This window comes from Mustelus asterias, chromosome 17, assembly GCF_964213995.1.
Source record: "Mustelus asterias chromosome 17, sMusAst1.hap1.1, whole genome shotgun sequence".
Lineage (NCBI taxonomy): Eukaryota > Metazoa > Chordata > Chondrichthyes > Carcharhiniformes > Triakidae > Mustelus > Mustelus asterias.
In genome coordinates, this window is record NC_135817.1 from 44,008,865 (window position 1) to 44,036,653 (window position 27,789).

Genomic DNA, 27,789 nt, shown 5'->3' on the forward strand with positions numbered 1-27,789 from the left:
CACGTGCCAGGAAATGATCATCTTCAACAAGAGAGAACCTAAACATCTCCCCTTTACATTCAATGGCATTACCATCACTGAATCCCCCACTATCAACAACCTGGGGGTTACCATTTGCCAAAATTAAACTGGATTAGCCATATAAATACTGTCGCAGGTCAGAGGCTGGGAATTATGCAGAAAGTAATGGTGTACTATCCACTTGCCTGGATGAGTGCAGCTCCAACAACACTCAAGAAACTTGACATCATCCAGGATGAAGTATCCTGCTTGATTGGCACCCTATCTACAAACATTCACTTCCTCCACCATTGATGCACAGTGGCAGCAGTGTATACCGTCTATGAGATGCACTGCAGCAACTCACCAAGGTTCCTTTGACAGCATCTTGCAAACACACAGTCCCTATCATCTAGGAATATAAGGGTAGTAGATACCTGGGAAGATTACTACCTGCAAGTGCCCTCCAAGTCACACACCATCTTTGAACTATATCACCGTTCCTTCACTGTCGCTATGTCAAAATCCTATAACTCACTTCCTAATACATGTGGGTGTTCCGACAACACAGGGACTGCAGTGGTCCAAGAAGGCAATTTATCACCACTTTCTCAAGGGGCAATTAGTGATGGGCAATAAATGCTGGCCGAGCTGGTGATGCTCATATCTAATGAGCAGACCCAGGTTTGAATCCTGCCACGACAGAGGGTGGAATTTGAATTCAATAAAAAATATCTGGAATTAAGAATCTCCTGATGACCATGAAACCATTGTTGATTGTCAGAAAAAAAACATCTGGTTCAATAATGTCCTTTAGGGAAGGAAATCTGCCATCCTTACCTGGCCTGGCCTATATGTGAGTCCAGAGTCACAGCAATGTGGCTCTCAACTGCCCTCTGAACAAGGGCAGCTAAGGACGGGCAATAAATGCTGGTCAGCCCATGTCCCACAAATGAATACACACATTTCTTCTTCATCATAATCTCTTTCTCTATTGTCATTCAGGAAACTCTGGATTTGTTTGCTCGCCTTTCCCCTCCGTGGCAATATAGCATGAGTGTTCACAAACTACCTCTTCTTCAATACTTGTCCATTGTTCAGTCACAGTTTTGCTTGCCAACATTTGATTTCAATTTTTCTGGGTCAGATCCTTTTTTATCCCATTGAAGTTGGCTTTCCTCCAATTAATTATTATTTCTCTGGATTGTTCCTTCGTCTTTTCCATAGCCAACTAAACCTTATAAACAACAATCACTCTCCCTTAAATGTTCCCCTACTGACACTTGATCCACTTGGCCCAACTCATTTCCAAATACCAGGTCTAGCTGTGTCCCCTTTCTTGTTGGACTGGAAACATGTGAAAAATTCTTCTGAACACATTCTAGGGAGGCTTTGCCCCTTTCTGTCCTTTACATAACTTCTATCCCAGTCAATAAGTCCTCTATAATTTTTATACCTCTCAGTAATTTCCTTGAAAAGTTGTCCCTCTACATCTTTCCCATTAGTTGGTAGCCTGTAGATGACACCAAGCAATGAATAGGGCAATTCTCCCATTACGACCTACAAACTTTCTGGCGGTTCGGGTCGGGAGATGCGCATGCCGGCCATTTTGCAGGATTCGCACATGTGTTCTCGACGCATGCGTGTCTCCCAGAGCTGGAGAACGATTGCAGTTGGGACCGCGCTGGAAACCGGTGGGAAGAGAGGTAATTGATTTAAATCTTTTTTTAATGCATTTTAAGTCTATTTTAAATGTGATTGTTGGGCCTGGCACAGAACTTCTACACCGCCAGGAGTATTTCACTCCAGCGGGGTTTAGAGTAGCTCCCCACATTCGTGGAACTGATGAGAGACCCTGCCGGAGTGAAGGGGGTGCAATCAGGGACTCTCAGGGGGTTGGGCGGCAGGGGTGGTGGTGCCCCCTGAACATGGGCACCCTGGCAGTGCCAGCCTGTGCCCCCCGCATTGCCCAGGGAGCATTTTGGAATTGCCCATCCGGCATTGGGCAGTGCCAAGGGGGTGGGGTCTATTGTGGGCGGAGCCGAGGAGGCAATCAGTGGGGGTGGGGTGTCCCACTGCCACTCTACATGCGGATTGGTCTGGGCTGGAGGGAGGTCAACGAGCAGGGCGGGCTGGGGGGGTTGTGGTGGTCTGCCAAGGGAGGGGAAACCTGCCTCCCAGGGGGATATCTTCCTCCGGTTGGGGGGTAGCCACCATCGGGGGGGGGGGGGGTCAGCAGGGGGGGGGTCTGACGTGCTGAGGGGGGGTGAGGGGATTGCCACTGCTGGGTGCGGGGGGAGCTGGACATCGGGGCGCTCCGGGATGGGGGGGCGGGGTGGGGGCTAGCCCGGGAATTGTCATGGAGGCCGCGATCGGGCCATGGGGGTGGGGGCTGGAGGGGCAGCACTGCGGGGGTCGAGTGATCGAGTTGGCGAGCAAACAGGGAGACTGACGGGTTGGGGTCACTGCGCATGTGCAGAGTTCCAGAACTGTCAAAATCTGGCGTGAATAGGCCCCGCCCCCCTGGGTTTTTAGTGAGATTCATGATTGGGACCTGTGCATTGCACAGATTGGGGAGATTCAGTTCTGAAGTTGCACTGAAAAAACAGTCGTGATTTAAACCAGCTTTCTCTCCAATTCAGCACTTTTGGGAGACTCGCCCCATAATTGTACCGTTTTTGTGCCTGAGCTCTAGCCAATTAAATTTTGTTGCTGTCTCCTTTGGAACATTCTCTCTCTCCAGCATCGCATCTTAATTAATATTATCACCCATTCCCAATTATCTTCCTTACCTATTTTTCCTGAACATCTTGTATCCAGGAATATTTAATACCGAGTCCTGCTTTTACTTGAGCCAGATCTTTGTTATCACTGTAACAGCATATTTTCAGCTATTTGGGCCTGGAACTCACCAACCTTATATACAACAGTTTGTGCATTCACCTACATGCTCAGTGACTTCAATTTAGATAATTATTTTTCCCCTTGTGCTGAACTCACCTACTACTACTCTGGCGTTATCTTTCTCTCCCAGTGTCCTGTTTACTTTGGTATTAATCTCTGTATTGCCTCCTGGTTCCCACATTCCTACCAAGTTAGTTTAAACTTCCCCCATAGCACTAATAATTTTCGCCACAAGGAATTTTGTCAGGCTCTGTTTAGGTGTAACCTGGTGTTGTGAGACTTCTTACTGTGTTCACCCCAGTCCAACGCTGGCATCCCCACATCATAGGTGTAACCTGTCCAGCCTGTACAGGTCCCATCTCCCCCAGGCCTGTTCCCAACGTCCCATAAATCTTAATCCTCCATCCTGCACCATACTTTCAGCCACACATTAATCTGCTTTATCCTCCTATTTCTACACTCATTTGCAAATAGTAAGCCAGAGATTATTACTTTTTTGGTCCAGCCTGCTATCTTCCAATTAACTGCCTAAATTTAGATTGAAGGATCACAGACAGGATTCTATGGTCATGCAAGTCCTGAAACTGTAAAATCCCACCCAAGGTCAATGAACCTTCCCATTACCTGCCCCTCGCCCGCTCCGATTCTCGTGGCGGGCGGGGCATAAAATTCTAGCCCACACCTCTTTTTCTATCTATGTTGTTGGCACCAATATAGATCACAACTGTTGGCCATTTGTGCTCTCCCTCTCGGATTGCTTTGCAGCTGTTCAGTGGTATTCTTGACCTTGGCACCAGGGAAGCAACATACTATCCTGGATTCATATCTGCGGCCGCAAAAATGCCTGTCTGTTCCCCTCACGATTGAATCTCATTTCACTATTGGTCTTCTAGTCTTCTTTGTGACACTGCATGGTCAAACTAATAGTGGTGCCATTGACTTGGCTCTGGCTGTGTTCCCCAGATGAATAATCACTCTCATCAATAATTAGAACTGAATACTAGTTGGAAAGTGAGATACACTCAAGGAACTCCTGCATGACCTGTTTATTTCTTCTTAACTTTCTGGAAGTCACCCATTCCCTCTCACCTTGTCCACATGAGTATTTCATTTGATTCTTATTTTCTACAAAAAATATGTTTTTATAACATTTCTCAGCTTCTTGGATTAGCTCCCTAATTAAAGAGCTAGGGATGCAAAGCTAAAACACTCAGCCAATCGTCTATGGTCTTTCTGTGATACTAGAGTTTGTTCTTTTTTCCCACTCAATTTTTAAAACTTGAACACTGTTGTTGTTGTCTCCAATCAGGTCTGCATCTTTTTCCCGCTCTGTCCTTTCATCCACTGCTGCTGCTGCTGTCTCCCATCAGGTCTGCATCCATCTGCCCATTAGGATGTCCAATGGACTTCCGATGTAAGCTTTCAACTTGCAGAAATGGAGTTCGTTGATGAACTAACTTCATAGAATCATACAGCACAGAAAAGACCCTTCGGCCCACTGAGTCTGCTCCAACATATTCGAAACAACTGAACTCTCTCCCATTGCCAGCACTTGGCCCATAGCCCTGAATGTTATGATGTGCCAAGTGCTCATCCAGATACGTTTTAAAGGATGTGAAGCAACCCGCCTCTACCGTCTTCTCCAGCAGCGCATTCCAGACCATCACTACCCTCTGGGTAAAAATGTTTTTCCTTACATCCCCCCCCTAAATCTCCAGATCCTCACCTTGTACCTATGTTCCCTCATGACTGACCTTTCAACTAAGGGGAACAGCTGCTCCTTATCCACTCTGTCCATGTCCCTCATAATCTTGTACTCCTCAATCAGGTCACTCCTCAGTCTTCTCTGCTCCAACAAAAACAACCCAAGCCGACCCAACCTCTCTTCATAACTTAAATGTTCCATCCCAGGCAGCATCCTGGTGAACCTTCTCTGCACCCCCTCCAGTGCAATCACATCCTTTCTATAATGTGACGACCAGAACTATACACAGTACTCTAGCTGTGGCCTCACCAAAGTTCTATACAACTCCAATGTGACTTCCCTGCTTTTGTAATCTATGCCTCGATTGATGAAGGCAAGTGTCCCATGTGCCCTTTTTCACGTGCGCAATGCTAACATGCCCTTCTGCCTTCAGAAATTTGTGGACAAATACACCAGGGTCCATTTGTTTAACAGAACTTCCTCGTGTCCTACCATTCATTGAATACGTCCTTGTCAAATTACTCCTTCCAAAGTGTGTCACCTTACACTTTTCAGGGTTAAATTCCATCTGCCACTTATCTGCCCATTTGACCATTCCGTTTATATCTTCTTGTAGCCCAAGACACTCTGCCTCACTGTTAACCTCCCGTCCAATCTTTGTGTCATCCGCTAACTTACTAATCCTACTCCCCAACATAGTCATCTATGTCATTTATATAAATGACGAATAAAAGGGGATCAAACACAGATCCCTGTGGTACACCACTGGACGCAGGCTTCCAGTCACTAAACAACCTTCTGTCATCACCCTGTCTCCTACAACTGAGCCAATTTTGATCCACTTTATCAAATTACCCTGTATCCCATGTGAATTTATCTTTTTTACAAGCCTCCCATGTGGGACCTTGTCAAAGGCTTTGCTGAAACCTCATTGACTTTATATTACTCTTAGACACTGAGTTCAGTGTCAATTTATAATCAGCAACAATTAGCTGAACTGCTGTTGTAATCTCCATTATTTATTCTGTCAGTTAACTATACCTCCCAAATGATTGCATATTTTAATTTTTAAGGCTTAACAATTGCTAATTGTGATTACAATGTGCTGGCAAAGAAGTGTTAGTTCATGACTTTATAGTCTGACTTTAATTACCTTGTACATACTTGTACACACTGTGCATACTTAGATATATACAGACTTGTACATACCTAAATTGGAAATATTAGTATTAGTCACACTGATGGAGGCAAAGCAATTCGATGAGCCATCATTCATCACCATAGACAGGATGGTGAAGACCAAATGGTTTTTTGATGAAGTGATAAAAAGAGGAGGTTAAGGATTCATCTGATGTCCTTTTATAAATATTCTACTCTAAGTTCGTTAGGGTACCGATCCCACTACTTTTACAGAGCTAAGTTTACAAATATGATAAAGATTACATAAATAATTGACTCAGTTGGGTTTATTTAGTCCAGGCATTTTGAATATTTATATAAAAGCTCAAATGATTGAAATTATCCTTATTGCCCAAAGTGCCAATTTTTACTCTGAGCTAAGTGGAGAGGAGAATAAACATCAGTCCAAAAATTCCCCATAAATGGCTTCCTGTAGTGAAAGGATAATATAGAGTCGGCATTGGCAGGATTACTGAATAAATAACACATTCATCCTATTTGAAAATCCTCCTGACTCACACTAACTGTACATCCAATACTTTCATCATGTCTCTTTTATTTCTATGTGAAAATTAAATTAAATTCTTTGAGGCATTGTAACAGGTATCATAAATTTGCAATGATATCTCTATTATTGAACTGTACTTTGTGAAGGTTCTTTAGACATGGACTTCACTACTGTTGATATCTAAACCATTTTATCCATTGCTACCAACTAATTCACATTGCCCTTCTGACTTTTGATTTACTGTAATCTCACTCCAACATCCAGTTATAAAAGCATCTTATCATCAAGATACTTACCAGACACCTCTTCGGTTTTTCCAATTACCATAAATTGGATAAGTTGTCATTTGGATTGAAGGTGAAGTTCTATTTTCTTTTAAGAAAAAAAGAAAAATAGTATGTTACTGGCACATTAAATAAACAGGTGATAACTAAATGCAATGTAAAGCTTTTAGTTTTATTAAGTTTGCCACTTATTTGTAATACAATGCACATTTTATAGATAGTTAATATATCATTGCATTCAATGAAAAATAAAATTGAGGGAGGTGCATAAGATGGGCAGCCTGTTTGCTTACATTCATTTTGCACTACCAACCAAGTCCAATATGGTCAGAACATAAGACTGTTCAAGCCATTGTTAGTTTATTTAATTTTCCTAAAAGGTGACTAAATGCATGTAAGAAGCCAAAACAGCAAACTTCCTCCACATAATATGGGCGATTCTCCCAAAAAATTCAAAGTGCTGAATTCACGTAAAAACTGGAGTAAATCTGGCTGGTTTTCTCAGCGGGGTTTTTAAAACGAATCTCCCACACTCCGTGCACTGCAAAGGGCATTAGTGTGAATCACACTATTTCCTCTGAAGAGGCTGATATTAGCGCACTGAGCGGGCCACTCCGCATGCGCCAATCTCTGGGTGATCACGAAACAAGTCCTCCCAGCCATGAAATCGCCGGCCTCAACCCCCCATAGACATTGCTGACCTCATCGCTGGCCTCTCACTCGCCAGGTCAGCGTCCAGCATGCAAGTGAGCATCATCTGAACCCTATTTCTAAGTCTTCTTTGAAGTAAGTGCCATGCTGTGCAGGCTGCTTTCCCTCCCTTCCCTTAATGTGTGCTCTGTTCTTATAGCACCGGACTCTGATGAACCAGGCCCTTCTGGTGTTTCCCCCCCTCCCCCCCCAGTGCTCGGGAACCAACTCCCATGGACACCTTGGATGACACCTTGGAGGGAGGCCCTGAAAAATCCTCTGAGGACAGCTCCAGCGAATCAGCACAGGCATCAACCACACAACCCACCAGCACAGAGATTATCACGATGATGGATCATGTTAATACTGAGGCTTCTGGGTTAGCGCTGAGGCTTACTGGTGAGCACATCACAGCCACTGATGCACATCGGGTGAAGGTGGGCACATCCGAGGGCTCGGGCACACAGAAGTCTGCTGGAGGCAAGGATTCAACTGTCCCCAAGCCATATGCTGGGCTTCGGGGTTCGAAAAGTTGTGGATGGGCTGTCAGCAACCCTGCTGTGACTGCAAGGCTGTTTAGGGGAGTCCAACAGAATGTTGTCACAGGAGGTGGTGCTGGCACAGCGTGCGAACTAGGCCAACACTGCAAGGGTGGCATCTGCAGTGCAAAGTCTGGGCCAGGGATTTATCTTCATGGGAAACAGGGTCCAGGCCACTGGAGACAGTGGGGTATAGCAGGGACACAATGGGCCACGGCCGAGGGTGTCGCTGGCATCCTGGAGGCATATCAGTTCATGGTCATGGGTGTCTGGGGCATGTTGGAGACACTGCTGGCCATGGGTGGGGCTCTCGCTGGGATTCTGGAGACACAGCAGGCTGAGGCTGTCGGCCTCGACAACTTAGCCCAGTCTCAGATGGCTGGTGAGGCGCTCTAGAGCTTTGTCCAGTCACAGAGAGCCAGGGCTGAGGGATCACAGACCATGGGGCAGATGCATCTGGGCCCCCAGGACTGGCAGAGCCAGGTGACACCAGAACTTCTGAAGCTCAGTCCAGCTACCTTGGCATCCCATGGAGTATCCCCAGTGCCTATGGGCACCCTGAGAGAGGAGGGCCTTTCACCCAGGAGACTCTGGATTTCCCAAGACCTTCTGAATCCCACTTCCTCAACCGGGGCATCTCAGGGTCAACTGGATGAACAGGGTGGCACAGAAACATCAGTGTCATCTGCAAGTCAGCAGGGGCCCTCCAGTAGTCAAGGTTAAGTTTTTGTTAAATGCTAAGAGCACAATAAAGTGCACAGGGTTGTATTGGAGGGCATCCCCAGAGCGGCCTGGGCAGCAGAACCACATCTTCAACAGGCCTATGCACCCCTCCACTACGGGCCGGATGGCAGCGTGGACCTCATTACAACAGGCCTACTACTCGGTCTCAGACCTCCGCCCTGGTGTCAACAGCCATGGCCTCAGCGGGTAGTCCTTGTCCCCCACGAGCTATCCTGGCAGCCTGGGCTGGTCTTTGAAGAGCCCAGGGATGTCCAATCACCTCAGCACATAGCTGTCATGAACACTCCCTGGGTGGCATGCACAGACCTGCATGATTTTCATCCAATGGTCACATATGATTTATACATTGAGGGAATGGAACCCCTTTCTGTTGATAAATGGTTGCCCCTCATTTCACGGGGACCACAGGGCAATGTGTGTCCCATCCACTGCCCCCTGAACATGGGGCATCCTTGCAATGATGGTGAAGCCTGCAGCCTGGGCCTCCTGCTGACCCTGTCCAACATCAAAATTGATGGATTGGCCTGCCCGGGTGAAGAAGGCATCTGTGTGGTGAACCATCGTTGGTTACCACTGTGGGATTATTCCAATGTTACTGTTGGGTTAGGGTGTTGCCACTGTGGGGGTTGTTATAATGTTGTTGGGTTAGGGTGTTTACCTGTGGTAGATGTTGTTATGGCACATCCCGGTCAGGCCCCGCCTCCTGGGGAGAGGTATAAGACCCTCTGCTCAGGCGGGACCCCTCCAGTCTGAACTGGTGTACTCGTGTTAGTTAGTTCCATTGTTTGCTAATAAAAGCCTTCAATAGCTGAAGCCTTGTACCTCGTGCTTGATTGTCGCGCATCAATTTTATTAGCAAACATAAAACTCTCGACAGTAAAGGGAGTATGGAACAGATACTAAAACCAGAGCGTCTGACGTTGGACCCACGTGCGGTCGGTGCCTCTAACACCTTCGACCACTGGTGGAAGTGTTTCGAGGACTACCTGGCAGCCTCTGCAGCTGTTACTATGGACGACGACAAACTCCAGGTCCTCCACGTGAGGGTAAGCGACACGGTCTATCTTGCGATTCGTGCGGCCACCACTTACCCGAGGGCCATCGAGCTCTTGAAGAAACGATACACGAGACCACCCAACGAGATCCACGCTCGTTACCTCCTCGCTACACGACGTCGGCAGTTGGGCGAAACCATGGAGGACTACGCCAATGAGCTCTTGCAGCTTGCCAGGGGCTGCGACTGCAAAGATGTGTCGGCAGAGCAATATATGTACGACCTCGCCCGAGATGCGTTCGTAGCAGGGGTAGGGTCCTCGTACATCCGGCTTAAGCTATTAGAGAAAGGGAACCTCAACTTGACCCAAGCGATGGAGATGGCTGAGATGCTGGAGGCAGCGTCGAAAAGCTTGGCTCTGTACCCCGAAGACCACGCGGAGACAACGTGGCAGGAGCAAGCACAAATCCCTCCTCGCCCCACGGGCTCGCGCTCCCATATCGACCCGACGACGGCGGCAGCTCCAGGCGGCCAGCGATGCTATTTTTGCGGAGGGGCCAAGCACCCACGGCAACAGTGTCCAGCAAAAACGGCGATCTGCAGTCAGTGCGGTAAAAAGGGGCACTATGCTAAAGTTTGCAGGTCAAAGCCCAAAAACGGCAGTGCAGCCTGTGACCCTCCAGAGCGGAGACAAGCTCCTTCGACGTCGCAGTACCCGCGAGGCCCGACCACGTGCGAACCCAGGACGGCGCCATCGTGGCTGACGGAGGAGGAGGATGACCACCAGGAGTCGCTACGCTTGGCGCCCTCGCCCACGTGCGATTCATGGGGGCGGCCATCATGGTCGACGACGACCAGGAGCGACCAGCAGGGGTCCTCAGTATCAACCTCGGCTGCATGCAGTGACGCCCGGGGGCCAACGGTGGCGTCGATCTCCCTGGACCAGACAGAGCATCACAGGCTTGACAGTTCAATGATGAACATCAAGGTAAATGGTCGTACTGTGTATTGTCTGTTTGACAGTGGGAGCACCGAGAGTTTTATTCACCCTGACACTGCAAAAAGGTGTGGACTCCGGGTTCTACCTGCCAAACAGACAATTTCTATGGCATCACGGTCCCGGTCTGTACCGATCCAAGGACATTGTATGGTAACCCTAGAGGTGCAGGGCACAATTTACGAGCGATACAGGCTCCTTGTGTTGCCGCACCTTTGCGCGCCAATTCTCCTCGGACTAAACTTTATGGTCCACATGAAGAGTGTGATCCTACAGTACGGTGGGCCACTCCCTTCACTGGCAGTAGGGAATCAGCCGCAGCCTCCAAATTGCCCAAAGCGCCCCGCATGCAATCTTTCCACACTAAAGATCACCACACCTTCTTTATATAAGAATCTGGTACCAGGCTGCAAGCCCATCGCTACTAAGAGTAGGCGTTACAGCGCTGAAGACCGGATCTTTATCAGATCTGAGGTTCAGCAGCTCCTCAAAGAAGGGATCATACAGCACAGTGCTAGTCCGTGGAGAGCGCAGGTCGTGGTGGTTAAAAGCGGGAACAAACCTCGGATGGTCATCGACTGCAGTCAGACCATTAACCGTTATACGCAGCTGGATGCGTATCCTCTCCCGCGCATATCTGATATGGTCAATCAGATTGCGCAGTACCGGGTGTTCTCCACCATAGACCTTAAGTCCGCCTACCATCAACTCCCCATCCGCCCAGAGGACCGACAATACACGGCTTTTGAGGCGGATGGTCATCTATACCAGTTTCTTAGGGTTCCATTTTGTGTCACCAATGGGGTCTCGGTCTTCCAGCGTGCTATGGACCGAATGGTGGACCAGAACGGGTTGCGGGCTACCTTCCCGTACCTGGATAACGTCACCATCTGCGGCCATGACCAGCAGGACCATGACACGAATCTCCAAAACTTTCTGCGCACTGCATCTCGCCTGAATCTGACCTATAACAGGGAGAAGTGCGTATTCCGTACGCGCAGGTTAGCTATCCTTGGATACGTGGTGGAAAACGGGGTCATCGGCCCTGATCCAGACAGTATGCGCCCCCTTACTGAACTTCCCTTGCCCGCTAGCACAAAAGCACTGAGGAGATGCCTCGGCTTCTTTTCGTATTATGCGCAGTGGGTCCCCAACTACGCGGACAAAGCCCGTCCGCTCATCAAGTCCACGACCTTCCCACTCACGCCGGAGGCCCAATTGGCCTTCAAGGCTTTGAAAAGCGACATTGCGAAAGCCATGATGCACGCGGTGGATGAATCCATCCCTTGTCAGGTGGAAAGTGAGGCATCAGATTTCGCCTTGGCCGCCACACTAAACCAGGCAGGCAGGCCCGTCGCGTTTTTTTCCCGCACCCTGCAAGGTCCCGAAATTCGGCACTCAGCGGTGGAGAAGGAGGCTCAGGACATTGTGGAGGCCATCAGACACTGGCGCCATTACCTGGCGGGGAAGCGGTTCACCCTGATCACGGATCAACGATCCGTGGCGTTTATGTTCAGTAATACGCAGAGGGGCAAGATCAAGAATGATAAGATCTTGCGGTGGAGAATTGAGCTCTCCACCTATAATTACGATATTATGTATCGTCCAGGGAAGCTCAATGAGCCCTCGGATGCCCTCTCGCGCGGAACATGCGCCATCATGCAGGAGGACCGCTTGAAGGCCCTCCACAATGACCTGTGCCATCCTGGAGTCACCCGACTCTACCACTTTGTAAAAGCCCGCAACCTGCCCTACTCGGTGGAGGATGTCAGGTCAGTAACGAGAAGCTGTCGGATTTGCGCGGAATGCAAACCGCACTTTTATCGACCGGACCGGGCACAATTGGTCAAGGCCACTCGCCCCTTCGAGAGGCTGAGTGTGGATTTTAAGGGCCCCCTTCCCTCAACGGACCGGAATGTCTATTTTCTCAATATAATAGATGAATACTCCCGGTTCCCGTTTGTTGTCCCCTGTGCGGACACGTCAACTGCCACAGTGATTAAGGCATTCAGTGATCTTTTTACCCTGTTCGGGTACCCCTGCTACATACATAGCGACAGGGGCTCGTCGTTCATGAGTAACGACTTGAGGCAATTCCTGCTCTCATACGGAATTGCCTCTAGTAGAACCACGAGCTACAACCCTAGGGGTAACGGACAGGTGGAGAGGGAGAATGCTACAGTCTGGAAGGCTGTCCTACTGGCGCTGAAATCCAGGGGCCTTCCAGTCTCCCGTTGGCAGGAGGTCCTTCCAAATGCGCTTCATTCCATTCGCTCCCTCCTGTGTACGGCAACCAATGCTACTCCCCACGAGAGGATGTTCTCATTCCCTCGGAAGTCGTCCTCGGGGATCTCCTTACCAGCCTGGTTGACGTACCCAGGACCCGTCCTTCTGCGGCGACATGTGACGGCCCGCAAGTCCGACCCCTTGGTCGAACCGGTCCAACTCCTCCACGCCAACCCTCAGTATGCCTATGTGGCATATCCTGACGGGCGAGAGGACACAGTCTCGATTCGAGACCTGGCGCCCGCAGGGGACGTAGCAACTCCTGTCGCTCCTATACCCCCCGTCACGAACCCCCTTTCACTTCTTTCTTCCCCAGACGTGGCGCGGTCAGCACCGGGACCAGTGCATAACAGTTATACTCCCATGTACAGCTTGCCTGAGACTCGGAGATCGGCGCCACCACAGAAGGTTCCAGGATCCCCTGCACCATCGCCTCACCAGGGTCAACCGGCCCGGGAGTCCTCGAGGGGACAGCCGGACGCTGTTTTGGAGAGAACGCCACCGCAAGCACCTGCTCCGGTGTCGCAACCGGTGTTGAGGAGATCACAGCGACGGTGCGGTCCTCCAGACCGTCTGGACTTGTGAATTTTGTATATATGTGACCTGTTTTCGCACCCCGCCGGCCTTTGTTTTTAAAGGAGGGGTGAATGTGGTGAACCATCGTTGGTTACCACTGTGGGGTTATTCCAATGTTACTGTTGGGTTAGGGTGTTGCCACTGTGGGGGTTGTTATAATGTTGTTGGGTTAGGGTGTTTACCTGTGGTAGATGTTGTTATGGCACATCCCGGTCGGGCCCCGCCTCCTGGGGAGAGGTATAAGACCCTCTGCTCAGGCGGGACCCCTCCAGTCTGAACTGGTGTACTCGTGTTAGTTAGTTCCATTGTTTGCTAATAAAAGCCTTCAATAGCTGAAGCCTTGTACCTCGTGCTTGATTGTCGCGCATCAATCTGTGACCTGGCGAACACATCTGTGGACTGAGGCATGTGAGATTCCACAGAGGTTGTCACTGTGTGTCTCAATTGACCCTGATGCATAGAAGTTAAGTGCTGCCGTCACTTTAATTTCTACTGGGAGCAGGTGTCCACCTCTCCCCTGAGGTGCCAGGTGTGCAAGCACCTCACACAGGTGCCAGACCATGTCCTTAGATAGGTGGAGCCGGTGACGGCACATGGCCTCCAATAGGCCCTCAAATGACCTCCTGGTCCTGTATTGCCAAGTCCTCTGCATCCTCCTTCTCCTGGCCACCCTTTCGGGAGACTGCTCTCCCACCTCATGGTCATCAGTGGCAGCCCCTTGCCCTCCTTCCTGAGGGCCTGCCACTGGCTGCTCCTGGAGTGGCCCCCCCCACGCCCTCCACCTCCTGAGCCGCCTCCTCCTCCTTCTCAGCCATGATGGCCAGCTCTGGATTAATAAGATCGAGCTCCATTCCGCACGGTGGGGGTCAGAGAGAGAGATTGACAGAGATACATGTCATTGCTTGCATCTGCCCCAGCACCCCCCCCCCCCCGACATCCCCCCCCCCCCCCCCCACATCCCCCCCCCCACATTCCCCCCCCCCCCATCTCTCACTGGGACCAGTTCTCCTACTTGTGGGTGCTGGCAACATAACACAATCTGTGGTGCCATGTGTCACCTGATTAGGTTGCCTGCATTTGGCATCGTGAACATGGTTGGCAGGGAGAGTATATAGGTTGGTGTGTGGCAGTGACCATTGCACACCCTTGAGTGCAACTACAGCATTCCCTTCCAGGCATGCGTTGCAGGTCAGGGATAGGCCCCTAATGATCACAAGATGGGTTCCCATTCACTGCAGAGTACATGCAGTATGAGTGTCTGTGTTAACATGAGCGCCTCTGCTTGGAGAACCAACTGCCTGAATCGATGGGCCCTGAAGCAGCACATGGTGCCTTTCCCCCCCCCCCGCAAAACCCCAGCAGTCAGTAAAGGACCCCACCCCAAAGAGACTACATGGAACATCCCTGGGCCTGGGGACAGCATTTTAGCTCTCCAGGAAGTGCCCACAGCAAGCAAAAGGTTTGCATGCCCTGCCTCCAACCTCCCCTGCAGTCCGGGGCCTGGAGCTCCATAAAACTCCTACCACGCCAAATCGCGACTTTTATACAGCATTTGTAAACCCCACCAGCGTGACATCATGTCGATGGAGGGGAGACGCTAACTCGTGAGATCCTACTCGTGGACCCGCTAATGACATGCTAAGGTATGTTAACGAATGTAAATCGGTGTTACGCTGATTTTCAACCTGGATCTGTCAACGTGAAAAAACTTTGGCTGGGAGATGCGCGGAGGCCTGGATGCCCAGCATGAATCCTGCAAATTGGCCGCATTGATGTCTCCTGCCTCACTGTGCTACTCGTTCAGCGTAGCAGGATGGGAGAATCACCCCCAATATGTCCTTTTAGTATTTTGTATTGAACCAACTAAGTCTAAACTGATCTTTGTAACCTCAATCCATTATTAGACAAAAAGTTAGCCGCACTTTTGAAATGAGTTAATTGATTTAGCTTTAACTGACTTTATTATACACATCAGCGCACCGCCTTGGGCAAAACAACAGCTGAACCCCGAGCCTCAGCTAAGAGTTGACTAGTTTGTATTCATTTCTCTAGTTTTATGATCACAGCTAAACTTAAAGTACATTCAAATCAATATTATAAGTTGCTTTCATCACTGCAAAGACTGACATCATGCTGCTTCCCAGGTTCCACCAAAAGAATCTTAGCTAAGTCAGTTTATGAATATAATTTAGAATATGGGCCTGGAAAACAATTTTTAAAATAGTTTTCTCAGAATCCTTTTTAATATATCTACGTCCTCTTGGAGAAAATTAGCGCAATTTCCCATTTTGAACTTGGCTGTGAAATATTACCTGGAACATGCTCATGGTGAAAGACCAGGGCTGGGATTCTCCCAAAAAAAATTTAAGTGCCGAATTTGTGTGAAAACTGGAGTAATTCCCACTGTTTTGAGCACTGCAGAGTGTCTCAGGGAGAATCACGCTGGAAGTTTGTGGGGGAGGCCTATTCTCGCTGGAGAGGCCGGCAGCATAGTACTGAGTGGGCCATTGCGCATGCGCCGATCTGTCAGAATGGAGCTCGGTGCATGAGCAGTAGTCCTGCAATGCTGGCCTCCCAAATCGTTGGCCAGCCCCACAACCCGGCATCGCTGACCTTGCAACTCTCTCACCCACCCCGATCACTGGCCTCCTGGATGTCTCCCGATGTCACCGCCCCCCCCTCCCCCCCCACCGACAGCCCCAATCTCCCTGACTCGCACCCCCCTCCCGCAGCCCCGAATCCCCCCAGCACCTCCCTCCCCCACCCCAATGGCCAGCTCCGATCAGCCCCTTCCCTCCTTCTGCCACTGATCCTGAATGCAGAGTGGCAGCAGGACCCCCCCACACCCATTGATTTCCCCCCTTAGGCCCCCCCCGGCTCTGCTCCCTTGGCACTACCCGATGCCCACCAGGCAGTGCCAAGGTGCCCCTTGGCCATTGCCAGTTTGCCCCTTGGGCAGTGTCAGGGGCAAGGCTGGTTGGGAATGCCTAGGGGGCACCCCCCTTATCCCCAGCCTCCTGCATGGCCTCCATGGCTGTTTTGAGGCCACTGCTGTTTGTCATTTTTATAAATGACCTGGATGAGGACGGGAAATTATAGGCCAGTAAGTTTGACGTCGGTGGTGGGCAAGTTATTGGAAGGTGTGATAAGGGATAGGATCTACAAATATTTGGATAGACAGGGACTTATTAGGGAGAGTCAACATGGCTTTGTGCGTGGTAGGTCATGTTTGACCAATCTATTAGAGTTTTTCGAGGAGATTACCAGGAAAGTGGATGAAGGGAAGGCGGTGGATGTTGTCTACCTGGATTTCAGCAAGGCCTTTGACAAGGTTCCGCATGGGAGGTTAGTTAGGAAGGTTCAGTCGCTGGGTATACATGGAGAGGTAGTAAATTGGATTAGACACCTGCTCAATGGAAGAAGCCAGAGAGTGGTTGTGGAGGATTGCTTCTCTGAGTGGAGGCCTGTGACTAGTGGTGTGCCGCAGGGATCGGTGTTGGGTCCATTGTTGTTTGTCATCTATATCAATGATCTGGATGATAATGTGGTAAATTGGATCAGCAAGTTTGCTGATGATACAAAGATTGGAGGCGTAGTGGACAGTGAGGAAAGTTTTCAAAGCTTGCAGAGGGATTTGGACCAACTAGAAAAATGGGCTGAAAAATGGCAAATGGAATTTAACACAGACAAGTGTGAGATATTGCACATTGGAAGGACAAACCAAAGTAGAACGTACAGGGTAAATGGTAGGACTCTGAAGAGTGCAGTTGAACAGAGGGATCTGGGAATACAGGTACAGAATTCCCTAAAAGTGACGTCACAGGTGGATAGGGTTGTAAAGAGTGCCTTTGGTACATTGGCCTTTATAAATCGGAGTATCGAGTATAAAAGTTGGAGTGTTATGGTAAGGTTATATAAGGCATTGGTGAGGCCGAATTTGGAGTATTGTGTACAGTTTTGGTCACCTAGTTACAGGAAGGATGTAAATAACGTTGAAAGAGCGCAGAGAAGGTTCACAAGGATGTTGCCGGGACTTGAGAAGCTGAGTTACAGAGAGAGATTGAATCGGTTGGGACTTTATTCCCTGGAGCATAGAAGATTGAGGGGAGATTTGATAGAGGTGTATAAGATTTTGATGGGTATAGATAGAGTGAATGCAAGCAGGCTTTTTCCGCTGAGGCTAGGGGAGAAAAAAACCAGAGGGCATGGGTTAAGGGTGAAAGGAGAAAAGTTTAAAGGGAATATTAGGGGGGGCTTCTTCACACAGAGAGTGGTGGGAGTGTGGAATGAGCTGCCGGATAAAGTGGTAAATGCGGGGTCACTTTTAACATTTAAGAAAAACTTGGACGGGTTCATGGATGAGAGGGGTGTGGAGGGATATGGTCCAAGTGCAGGTCAGTGGGACTAGGCAAAAAATGGTTCGGCACAGACAAGAAGGGGCAAAAGGCCTGTTTCTGAGCTGTAATTTTCTATGGTTCTATGGTTCTAGAAGGCTGGGTTAGTAAATTTGCGGATGACACTAAAGTCGGTGGAGTTGTGGACAGTGCGGAAGGATGTTGCAGGTTACAGAGGGACATAGATAAGCTGCAGTGCTGGGCTGAGAGGTGGCAAATGGAGTTCAATGCGGAAAAGTGTGAGGTGATTCACTTTGGAAGGAGTAACAGGATTACAGAGTACTGGACTAATGGTAAGATACTTGGTAGTGTGGATGAACAGAGAGATCTCGGTGTCCATGTGCATAGATCCCTGAAAGTTGGCACCCAGGTTGATAGGGTTGTTAAGAAGGCGTACGGAGTGTTAGCTTTTATTGGTAGAGGGGTTGAGTTTCGGAGCCAGGAGGTCATGTTGCAGCTGTACAAAACTCTGGTGCGGCCGCATTTGGAGTATTGCGTACAGTTCTGGTCACCGCATTATAGGAAGGATGTGGAAGCATTGGAAAGGGTGCAGGGAATATTTACTAGGATGTTGCCTGGGAAGGTCTTATGAGGAAAGAATCATAGAAACCCTACAGTGCAGAAGGAGGCCATTCGGCCCATCGAGTCTGCACCGACCACAATCCCACCCAGGCCCTACCCCCACATATTTACCTGCTAATCCCTCTAACCTACGCATCTCAGGACTCTCAGGGGCAATTTTTAACCTGGCCAATCAACCTAACCCGCACATCTTTGGACTGTGGGAGGAAACCGGAGCACCCGGAGGAAACCCACGCAGACACGAGGAGAATGTGCAAACTCCACACAGACAGCGACCCGAGCCGGGAATCGAACCCGGGACCCTGGAGCTGTGAAGCAGCAGTGCTAACCACTGTGCTACCGTGCCGCCCTGAGGGACGGCTGAGGGACTTGAGGTTGTTTTCGTTAGAGAGAAGGTTAAGAGGTGACTTAATAGAGGTATACAAGATGATCAGAGGATTAGATAGGGTGGATAGTGAGAGCCTTTTTCCTCGGATGATGATAGCTAGCACCAGGGACATAGCTTTAAATTGAGGGGTGATAGATATAGGACAGATGTTAGAGGTAGGTTCTTCACTCAGAGAGTAGTAAGGGCGTGGAATGCCCTGCCTGCAGCAGTAGTGGACTCGCCAACATTAAGGGCATTTAAATGGTCATTGGATAAAGATATGGATGATATTGGAATAGTGTAGGTTAGATGGGCTTTAGATTGGTTTCACTGGTCGGCGCAACATCGAGGGCCGAAGGGCCTGTACTGCGCTGTAATGTTCTATGTTCTATGGCCTCCCTTCACTGCAGTGGTGTTGGGCCGCCAGCTCCCTGTTAATGGGGAGCTGTTATAAACCCTGCTGGAGTGAAACACTCCTGGTGGTGGGGGTTAGAGGCTAGCAGGCTCGGAGACTTCTGTCCCGGGCATGCTAATGATATTCAAATGAGGATTTCAATATGAAAATCCGCGCCGCTGATGATGCCAGAAATCCTGGCCCCGGAGATGGGCAGAGGCCGTGGCGCCCAGCGGGAAATCTGCTAAACTGCCTCTGCTGATGTCTCCCAGCTAGAGCAGCGCAGCGGGCTGGAGAATCGCATCCCCCCAGATTCATTCTGTTACAGGTGTACAATCTCACATATATGATTTTCTTCCATGTGTTCCATTCAGGCAATTATTTAACGCTCAAATGCAAAAGAGGAAAATTGCTCCAAATCAAATCATTACATTCATAGTGTAGCCCTGCCAATCATAGAAATCATAGAAATCATAGAAACCCTACAGTGCAGAAGGAGGCCATTCGGCCCATCGAGTCTGCACCGACCACAATCCCACCCAGGCCCTATCCCCACATATTTACCCGCTAATCCCTCTAACCTACGCATCCCAGGACTCTAAGGGGCAATTTTTAACCTGGCCAATCAACCTAACCCGCACATCTTTGGACTGTGGGAGGAAACCGGAGCACCCGGAGGAAACCCACGCAGACACGAATGTTTCAAGGAGTTAAAATGATCTACTTAAATTTGTAATCCAATGTTCACTAAATGCTTCTAAGGATCTATTTTACTATGCCAACAACAAGATAGTATTGACTGGATGCTTCCTAGTTGGTTTGACACTATTGCAGCTCAGATTTTGCACCCTGGTATGCATGAACCAGATCCTTAATCCAAAAGTTAGACCATGAGACCTTTTCTGGGTCTATGACTCGGCTAAACACAGCAACATTTAGCAGCATAAAGTTTGAGAACTAGCACACTGATGAAGAACTTCTGAAATCTGAAGTAAAGAGAGTCACTATAACTATGGTTTATTATTTGGATGCACAATCTCACCCATTCTTTTACTTTCACTGTTGTTGATGGATATTCATCCATTGAAAAAACATGAGTGTTGTCTCTTACTAATATGCTATTACCCTATGTTAATTCTCACTAATCTCTCATTGTCATTTTACTAAATCATATTGATTGAGGACATCTTATTAACTTTATGTTACAGAAGACAATTAGTCCTAGTGGCGGAAGTGAATGTTTAAGGTGGTGGATGGCGTATAATGAATCTGAGGTTAAGGTTAAAGTCACCTGGGGGAAGATTCCTCATGTCCTTTTTTGATTAGCAACATCAGAAACAAAAGAAGGAAGATTTTATGTTTTTTTCGCGAAAGTGTAGAAGTAAGAACCTGTTGTAAACAATGCTAACATGTCAATATATGGCGAGGGGGCATGTTAACTCATATTTAAATACATTCAAATACATTATGATGTTGTCGGCGAGGGGTGGGGAAGATCCAAAATTGCATTCTTGCTGGCGAGAACTGCAACTTCAGGATCTTGGGTCCCCTGCCAATGTGGTCTCAAGATCCTGCCCATTATTTGTGATTTTGGTTACAAATCATCACCATCGCTGGTGTCCAAAGTAGAACCATTCCATTATGCTTCATTGAAATGCCTAACCCTATTTAATACAAAAAATAACTACATTCTTTCCCAGAAAAGTACACAGGCAAGAAGGTGTGTTTAGATTTCTTCCTTATAGTGTCACTTTAAAGAGATTTCAACGTGAAATGTATATTCTTTAACAACCTCTGCCTGTTAGTTAAGGCAAAACTCACAGGAACAAGAAATTACTATGAGACATTAGTGACTAAGAAGTACAACCCAAACCTTTAATATTTAGGAATATTTAATAAATTAAATCAGTGTGTTTCTCTTTTATAGAACTTCACTTTCTTACCTGATAATGTTGCTTTTCTAGTAAATTTCTTTACAATCCAAGTAATCAGAACAAGTATTATCACTCCAAATATGGTTCCAATGATTGATACTGTTATTATAAACATACATAATAGTAATTGATAAAACTCCTCATTCATCAATTAGCAAACAAAACTCACTTCACACCTTATTCAAAAAGATAGCTTTAATAATTAGTTTGTCATATATTCCCAACCTATAATTAAGACATTCTTCAAAATGGGTTCATAATGTAAAAAAAAATGTACAGCGAGTGTTGCTGGGTAAAATGAAAGTTGTGTCTCTAATGTAAACTGATCTATTAGTGAATATCATTCTTGAAAGACCAAAGATGAGCGATGAAGGCCCACAATACAGGAAACCATTCCAGTTCCAAATGTTTATGACAGAAGATAATGAAATAAAGTTCCCTTGAGTATAATTGTTTATGTGATCATTATAGCAATGTGTGTAAGTAAGTCCTGAATGCTCAATACCACAGACTATATAAAGCTTGGTGCAGTCAGACCTGTGGGCAGGCTGACTAGCAGAATGGGTTGGGAAGTCTGGAGGCTGAAACCACTGTAGATCTGACTTCACGGTTCAACATTATTTCCACCCCCCCACCCCCCCATGCTTTTCAGCCCCATTGTCTGGAGCTAATTACTCTGTTGCAGAACTGAATAGATTTCAGTGCGTTTCTTCCAAAAATTAATATATTCAAAATATATTAAAATACACACAATTGTGCAAATATGCAGAGGACACAGTTAGGAATAAGGGTGAGTTTATTTCACATCTTAATGGTTTGGTTTATAATGTTTGTAATCATAGAATCCCTACAGTGCAGAAGGAGGCCATTCGGCCCATCGAGACTGCACCGACAACAATCCCACCCAGGTCCTATCCCCGTAAGTCCACATATTTACCCTGCTTGTCCTCCTGACATTAAGGGGCAATTTGGTGTAGCCAATCAACTTAACTGCACATCTTTGGAGTATTAGGTAATAATTTTAAAAATGAACTAATTCTTATTAATGTAATTTTAAACCTCTGATTTGACCAATCAAATTTGGTAAATAACCTCCTACCTCAATTGCCTTAGTATTGCTGGATGTCTGGGATGCAAAGACATTCCTGACATCCAGAATTGCTATTAATCGACTGACAGGAAATAAATGTTTCAACACATTCCTATCATGAGGCCATGATCTGCATACATCTGCTCAAAAGCAGGTGGGCATATTCAACGTCCGCCATGACTTTGAACGAAACTCCCAGAAATGGCAGTGGGAGTTGAGCATTAGTAGAATGTTCTTTCCCAGTTATTCCACTCCCAGTCATTCAGGAACCATCTGAAAATGGGCAGCAAATCTGGTGAAAATCTAGGCTTGGGCACAGACTCAAAATTAGAATCTAATCCAGTGCTGCTAAAGCTTCCAGACCAGCTACATTTATTTTACAGGGCCATTTTCTCTGGCTGGTCCCAGGAATTTTTAAAAAGGTGTGGTAGTATACAGTGACAATAAATAAAACTAAGCATCAGTCCAACGGTTCATGAATCACACTTAAAGGAAGCCTCAAACCAATGTCTAGCATTACCTGAAATGTATGTTATTGTTCTTGAGTGATTGACTTCTGGATTCGACTGGTTTATTTCAGAAGTCTCTTCCTTTTTGGATTCTAAAAGATATCAAGAAAGAATAAATGTGTAGCTGTAAAATTCACACTGAAATTCCTTTAGTCATTATATGGTGAGAGAAAGGTGAATTAGAAAAGGAAAGAAGAAACTGTCCAGTTTCATCTTCGCACACAAGGAGAGTGCTAAAAAAACCTCATAATTTAAGGGAAAAGTTATATCCTCTCTTATATCCTGTTTATTTTTGTTCAACCACAGACTGTGGCATTTTGTTTCTTTAAAACTGCCTGTCATCAGACATTGTGGCGTTGTGATCTAATAAACAAAAAATAGCCTCAATGCTTCTTCCCTAAGGCTCATGAATTCAACATTTGAAGCACAGCTCGTTCCACAGAACAGAGACATGTGCCATCTGAAAGTTCACCAACAGGGAATTCTGCTGCCATCTCTGTACAAGGGTTGCTTTTCTTATGCTAGGCGATAAACATGGGCAACAGGAGGGCTGTACCCTAGCATGGGTCATTGCCTTGCAAAGATGGGAACAAAATAAGGAAAAACCACAAGCTATGACCTTGAACTTTCACTACTTGTTGCCTGCCGTTTTGCAATAGAAATGTGGGCTACACATGCTGACAGTTGTGTAGGAACTTGAAATTGTTGGAAGATGTGTGTAGTTTGGTCGGTCTCCTGAAGAGGTTCTGAGTCTTGTATAGTTTAACAGTAAGTGTTTATTAATTACTGGTAATTATATAAATATATTGGCTGGAATTCTCCCAAAAAAGTTCTCAGTGCCCAATTTGCGTAAAAACTGGAGTAAATCCCGTTGGTTTTTCGATCTCTCCCCTCCCCCAGAACGGAAGTCCCGATTTCCTGATTTCCACCCCCCCCCCCCCACCCCCCCACTGCAGTCCTGACACCCCCCCCACTCCCACGCCTCCCCCTTCCCCCAGCAGGCCAACCTATCTTGCATACCCTGATTGCTGGCCACCCTCCCTCTGTCACTGCTGAGTGCAGAGTGGCAGTGGGACCCCATACCCCAACTGATTGCCCCAAAGGCCCTGCCCCCTTGGCACTGCTCAATGCCTGGTGGGCAGTGCCAAGGTGCACCTGGGCATTGCCACTTTGCCCCCTAGGCAGTGCCGGGAGCCAGGCTGGCACTGCCAAGCTGGCAATGCCCTGGGCATACCCCCCCAACCCCCGATCTCCTGGGGAGCCTTGATGGACCCCCTTCACTCCAGTGGGGTCAGGCCTCCAGCTTCCCGCTAATGGGGAGCTATTGTAAACCCCCCTGGAGTGATACACTCCTGGCGAGGGTGGAGAGGCTAGTGGGCCCAGAGACTTCAGAATTGCCCTAATTGTGCGTAAGATCTAGGTTTGTAACTGTCGTCGCTAAATACGTCCAATACATGATTTCCCCCTAGACTCATGTCATGTGCCCTTTTACATCACACTGTGGGCAGTGCTGTACCCAGTTCCACATTAACCTCTTCTGCGACAAACCTCTCATACAACAAAATTTATGAGATATACAAAGGCTGGAATTCTCCGACCCACCACTGCTGGCAACAAGAACAAAGAATTTGACACTTAACCAAATCTTCATTCACAGCAGAGGGACCGGTGAATGCCACAATGGGTAAGGTTGGAGAACCCAGCCCAAAATCTAAAATTGTTTATATCCCAATAGGATATTGGAAAAATTTATAAAAATCCCATATAAAGTAATTTCTCTTCGCAAAAGTATTTCTGCATATCCTAAAACAATGTAGGATTGAAATTACTGATGTTGGTTCATCCTTTGAATTGCCATAAGACCGAGCTTCATATCAACAATGTAGATGGGGGAGAAATTAGGCGAACTAAATTTTTAAAAATTCATTTGTGGGGCACGGACTGGCTGGCTGGCATTTATTGCTTCATCCCTAGTTGCCCTTGTTCAGAGGGCAGTTGAGAGTCAACCACATTGCTGTGGCTCTGGAGTCACATGTAGGCCAAACCAGGTAAGGATGGCAGATTTCCTTCCCTAAAGGACATTAGTGAACCAGGTGGATTTTTTCGACAATGATTTCATAGTCATTGGTAGATTCTTAATTCCAGATATTTTTTATTGAATTCAAATTCCACCATCTGCCATGGCGGGATTCGAGCCCAGGTCCCAGAACATTAGCTGAGTTTCTGGATTAATAATCATTGATAAGACAACTAGGCCATCACCTCCCCGCAAATTGATTCAGGGGATGAAGGACTTGTTTTATGAAGAGAGATTGAGCAGTTTAAGCCTGTACTCGCTGGAATTTAGAAGAATGAGAAGAGACCTAATTTGAGGTATGTAAGATGCCAAAGAGGATTGACAGGGTAGATGTAGAGTGGATCTTTCTCCTTGTTGGACATTCTAGGACAAGAGGCCATAGTTTTTGGCTATGAGTTGGCAGTTAAAACAAAAATGAGGAAGAATTACTTCATTCAAAGGGTTGTGAATCTATGGAATTCTCTACCCCAGAGTGCAGTAGGCGCTGGAACACTAGACATATTTAAGTAGGAGATAGATAGATTTAATTAGCAGTGGGATGAAGAATGGGCAGGAAGATGGAGTTGAGGCTGAGATGAGATCAAACATTGAATGGTGGAGCAGGTGCAAGAGGCTGAATTGCTCACTCCCGCTCCAAGTACATGGCTAGGATTTTCTGACCATTCACACCCCTCCACTGGTGCAAGCAAACTTAGAGAATTTGGCACTTAGCCTTATCTTTTGCACTGATATGCTGGGCTCCTCCATCACTGTGGATGGGGATGTTTGTGGAGCCTCCTCCTCCAGTGGGCTGTTTAATTGTCCACCATCATTCACGACTGAATGTGGCAGGACTGCAGAACTTAGATCTGACCCGTTGGTTGTGGGATCACTTGGCTCTGTCTATCACTTTCAGTAATACTGTTTGGCATGCAGGTAGTCCTGTTTGGTAGCTTCACCAGGTTGATACCTCATTTTTAGGTATGCCAGATGCTTCTCCTGGCATGCCCTCCTGCACTCTCCATTGAACCAGGATTGATCCCCTAGCTTGATGGTAATGGTTGAGTGGAGAATATGCTGGGCCATGAGGTTGCAGATTATGCTGCTGCTGTGATGGTCCACAGCACCTCATGGATGTCCAGTCTTGAGTTGCTTGATCTGTGCGAAGTCTGGCCCATTTAGCACAGTGATAGTGCTACACAACACGATGGAGGTTATTCTCAATGTGAAGGTGGGACTTCATCTCCACAAAGACTGTGCGGTGATCAGTCTTACTGATACTGTCATGGACAGATGCATCTGCAGTCAGCAGATTGGTAAGGATGAGGTTGAGTATGTTTTTTTCTCTTGTTGGTTCCCTCACCACCTGCCGCAGACCCAGTCTAACAGTTATATCCTTTAGGACCTGACCAGCTCGATCAGTAGTGCTGCTGCTGAGTCACTCTTGATGGTAGACGTTGAAATCCCCCACCCAGAGTATATTTTGCGCTCTTTCCATCCTCAGTGCTTCCTCCAAGTGTTGTTCAACATGGAGAGGTACTGACTCATTAGCTGAAAGAGGACGGTACATGGTAACCAGTAACAGGTTTCCTTGTCCATGTTTAACCTGAAGCCATGAGACTTCATGGGGTCTGGAGTCAATGTTCAGGACTCCCAGGGCAACTCCCTCCCGACTGTATACCACTGTGCCACCACCGTCCTGCCAATGGGACAGGACATATCCAGGAATGATAATGGTGGAGTCTGGGACATTATCTGTAAGGTACGATTCTGTGAGTATGACTATATCAGGCTGTTGCTTGACTAGTCTGTGAGACAGCTCTTCCAATTTTAGCACTAGCCCCCAGATGTTACTAAGTAAGAATTTGCAGGTTGACAAGGCTGTTTGTTTTTTTGCCGTTGTCTTTTCCGGTGCCTCGGTCGATGCCAGGTGGTCCGTCTGGTTTCATTGCTTTTAATTCACTTCGTAGCAAGTGGCTTGCTAGGCCATTTCAGAGGGCAGTTGAGAGTTAACCACATTGCTGTGGCTCTGGAGTCACAAGTAGGCCAGATCAGGTAAAGATGGCAAATTTCTTTCTTGTGCTCCTTCTTTTCAGTTTTTCACCTGAAAGGTGGTATCAAGTATTATTCCCTCATAATAGACTGGCAATGCTGAATGCACTACACTATCATATATATCGATAGCCACACGGCGGAGTAATACAGGGCTCCTCCTCCCTTGCATTGTGTACTGCCTCTTTAAGGGTGTGGGTCATGTGATCCTTGAGGTAGGGCTAGCTCCTCCCAGGGTGGAACCTGGTTAAGCAGTCCAGGTCCTGACTGTGGGACAGTGCACACCTGTAATAGAGTATTCCCCAGTGTTCAAATTAAGAAGCTGACTTGTGGTTTTTTTGCACCTTACTTCGATGAGTACATTCATAATATTTAGCACCTGAAAAATGAGTGCTACAAAGCCCAATTCCTCCCTTTGAAATCTTTGTTCTTAGATTCCATGTTTTCTTTTAACAAGGCTTCATATATATTACAAACCAGCAGAGGCCTGAAGATGTGTCTAGTCTCAGGTTAAATTCTAAAGATTAAACATTTATTGAAGGCTATCATGGATGCCCCTTGTGAAATTAATTCTAAGAGGTTTGTTCCAGGTGGATAGGATTTTACTGCACAATGGTACTGTTAATTAGGGATAGCACACTTCAGAAGAGCTGAGATTCAGTGCGAATAAACATGAATGTTAATATTGGAGACTGTCCTTCTGTGGTTTTGGCTGAATTGTTTGGGGGAAAGAAAAGGGTCGGCATAACAAAAAATGAATTACTGGACACTTTCAAAACAAGTTTTCATTTTAACCCATGAATATCTTGATCGTTTCCATTTTTGACACAAATATTTTTTATTCCACATTTTATGCCTTACAGGATAATATTGTCTACCATTTCAAACAGAAATCAAAAAGTTGGATGGATGATGTCAACATAACATCAGGCCTGAGAAATTTTAACACCTAGGCTTCTTTTGATTATCCGTCTCCACCCCAAATCCAGCAGAAAGTGGTTGACA

General features: G+C 47.3%; 1 protein-coding gene across 1 annotated transcript in view; it reads right to left on the reverse strand.

Moving 5' to 3' along the window:
- Window positions 1-27,789, reverse strand: part of LOC144506058 (uncharacterized) — an 81,410-nt gene that overhangs the window by 19,569 nt on the left and 34,052 nt on the right. Inside the window, exons 3-5 of the mRNA XM_078231875.1 lie at window positions 22,688-22,768; window positions 21,087-21,176; window positions 6,593-6,668 (exon numbers count right to left, since the gene is read on the reverse strand). Coding sequence (XP_078088001.1) covers window positions 6,593-6,668; window positions 21,087-21,176; window positions 22,688-22,768 — 247 coding nt within the window. The remainder of the gene's footprint in view (window positions 1-6,592; window positions 6,669-21,086; window positions 21,177-22,687; window positions 22,769-27,789) is intronic.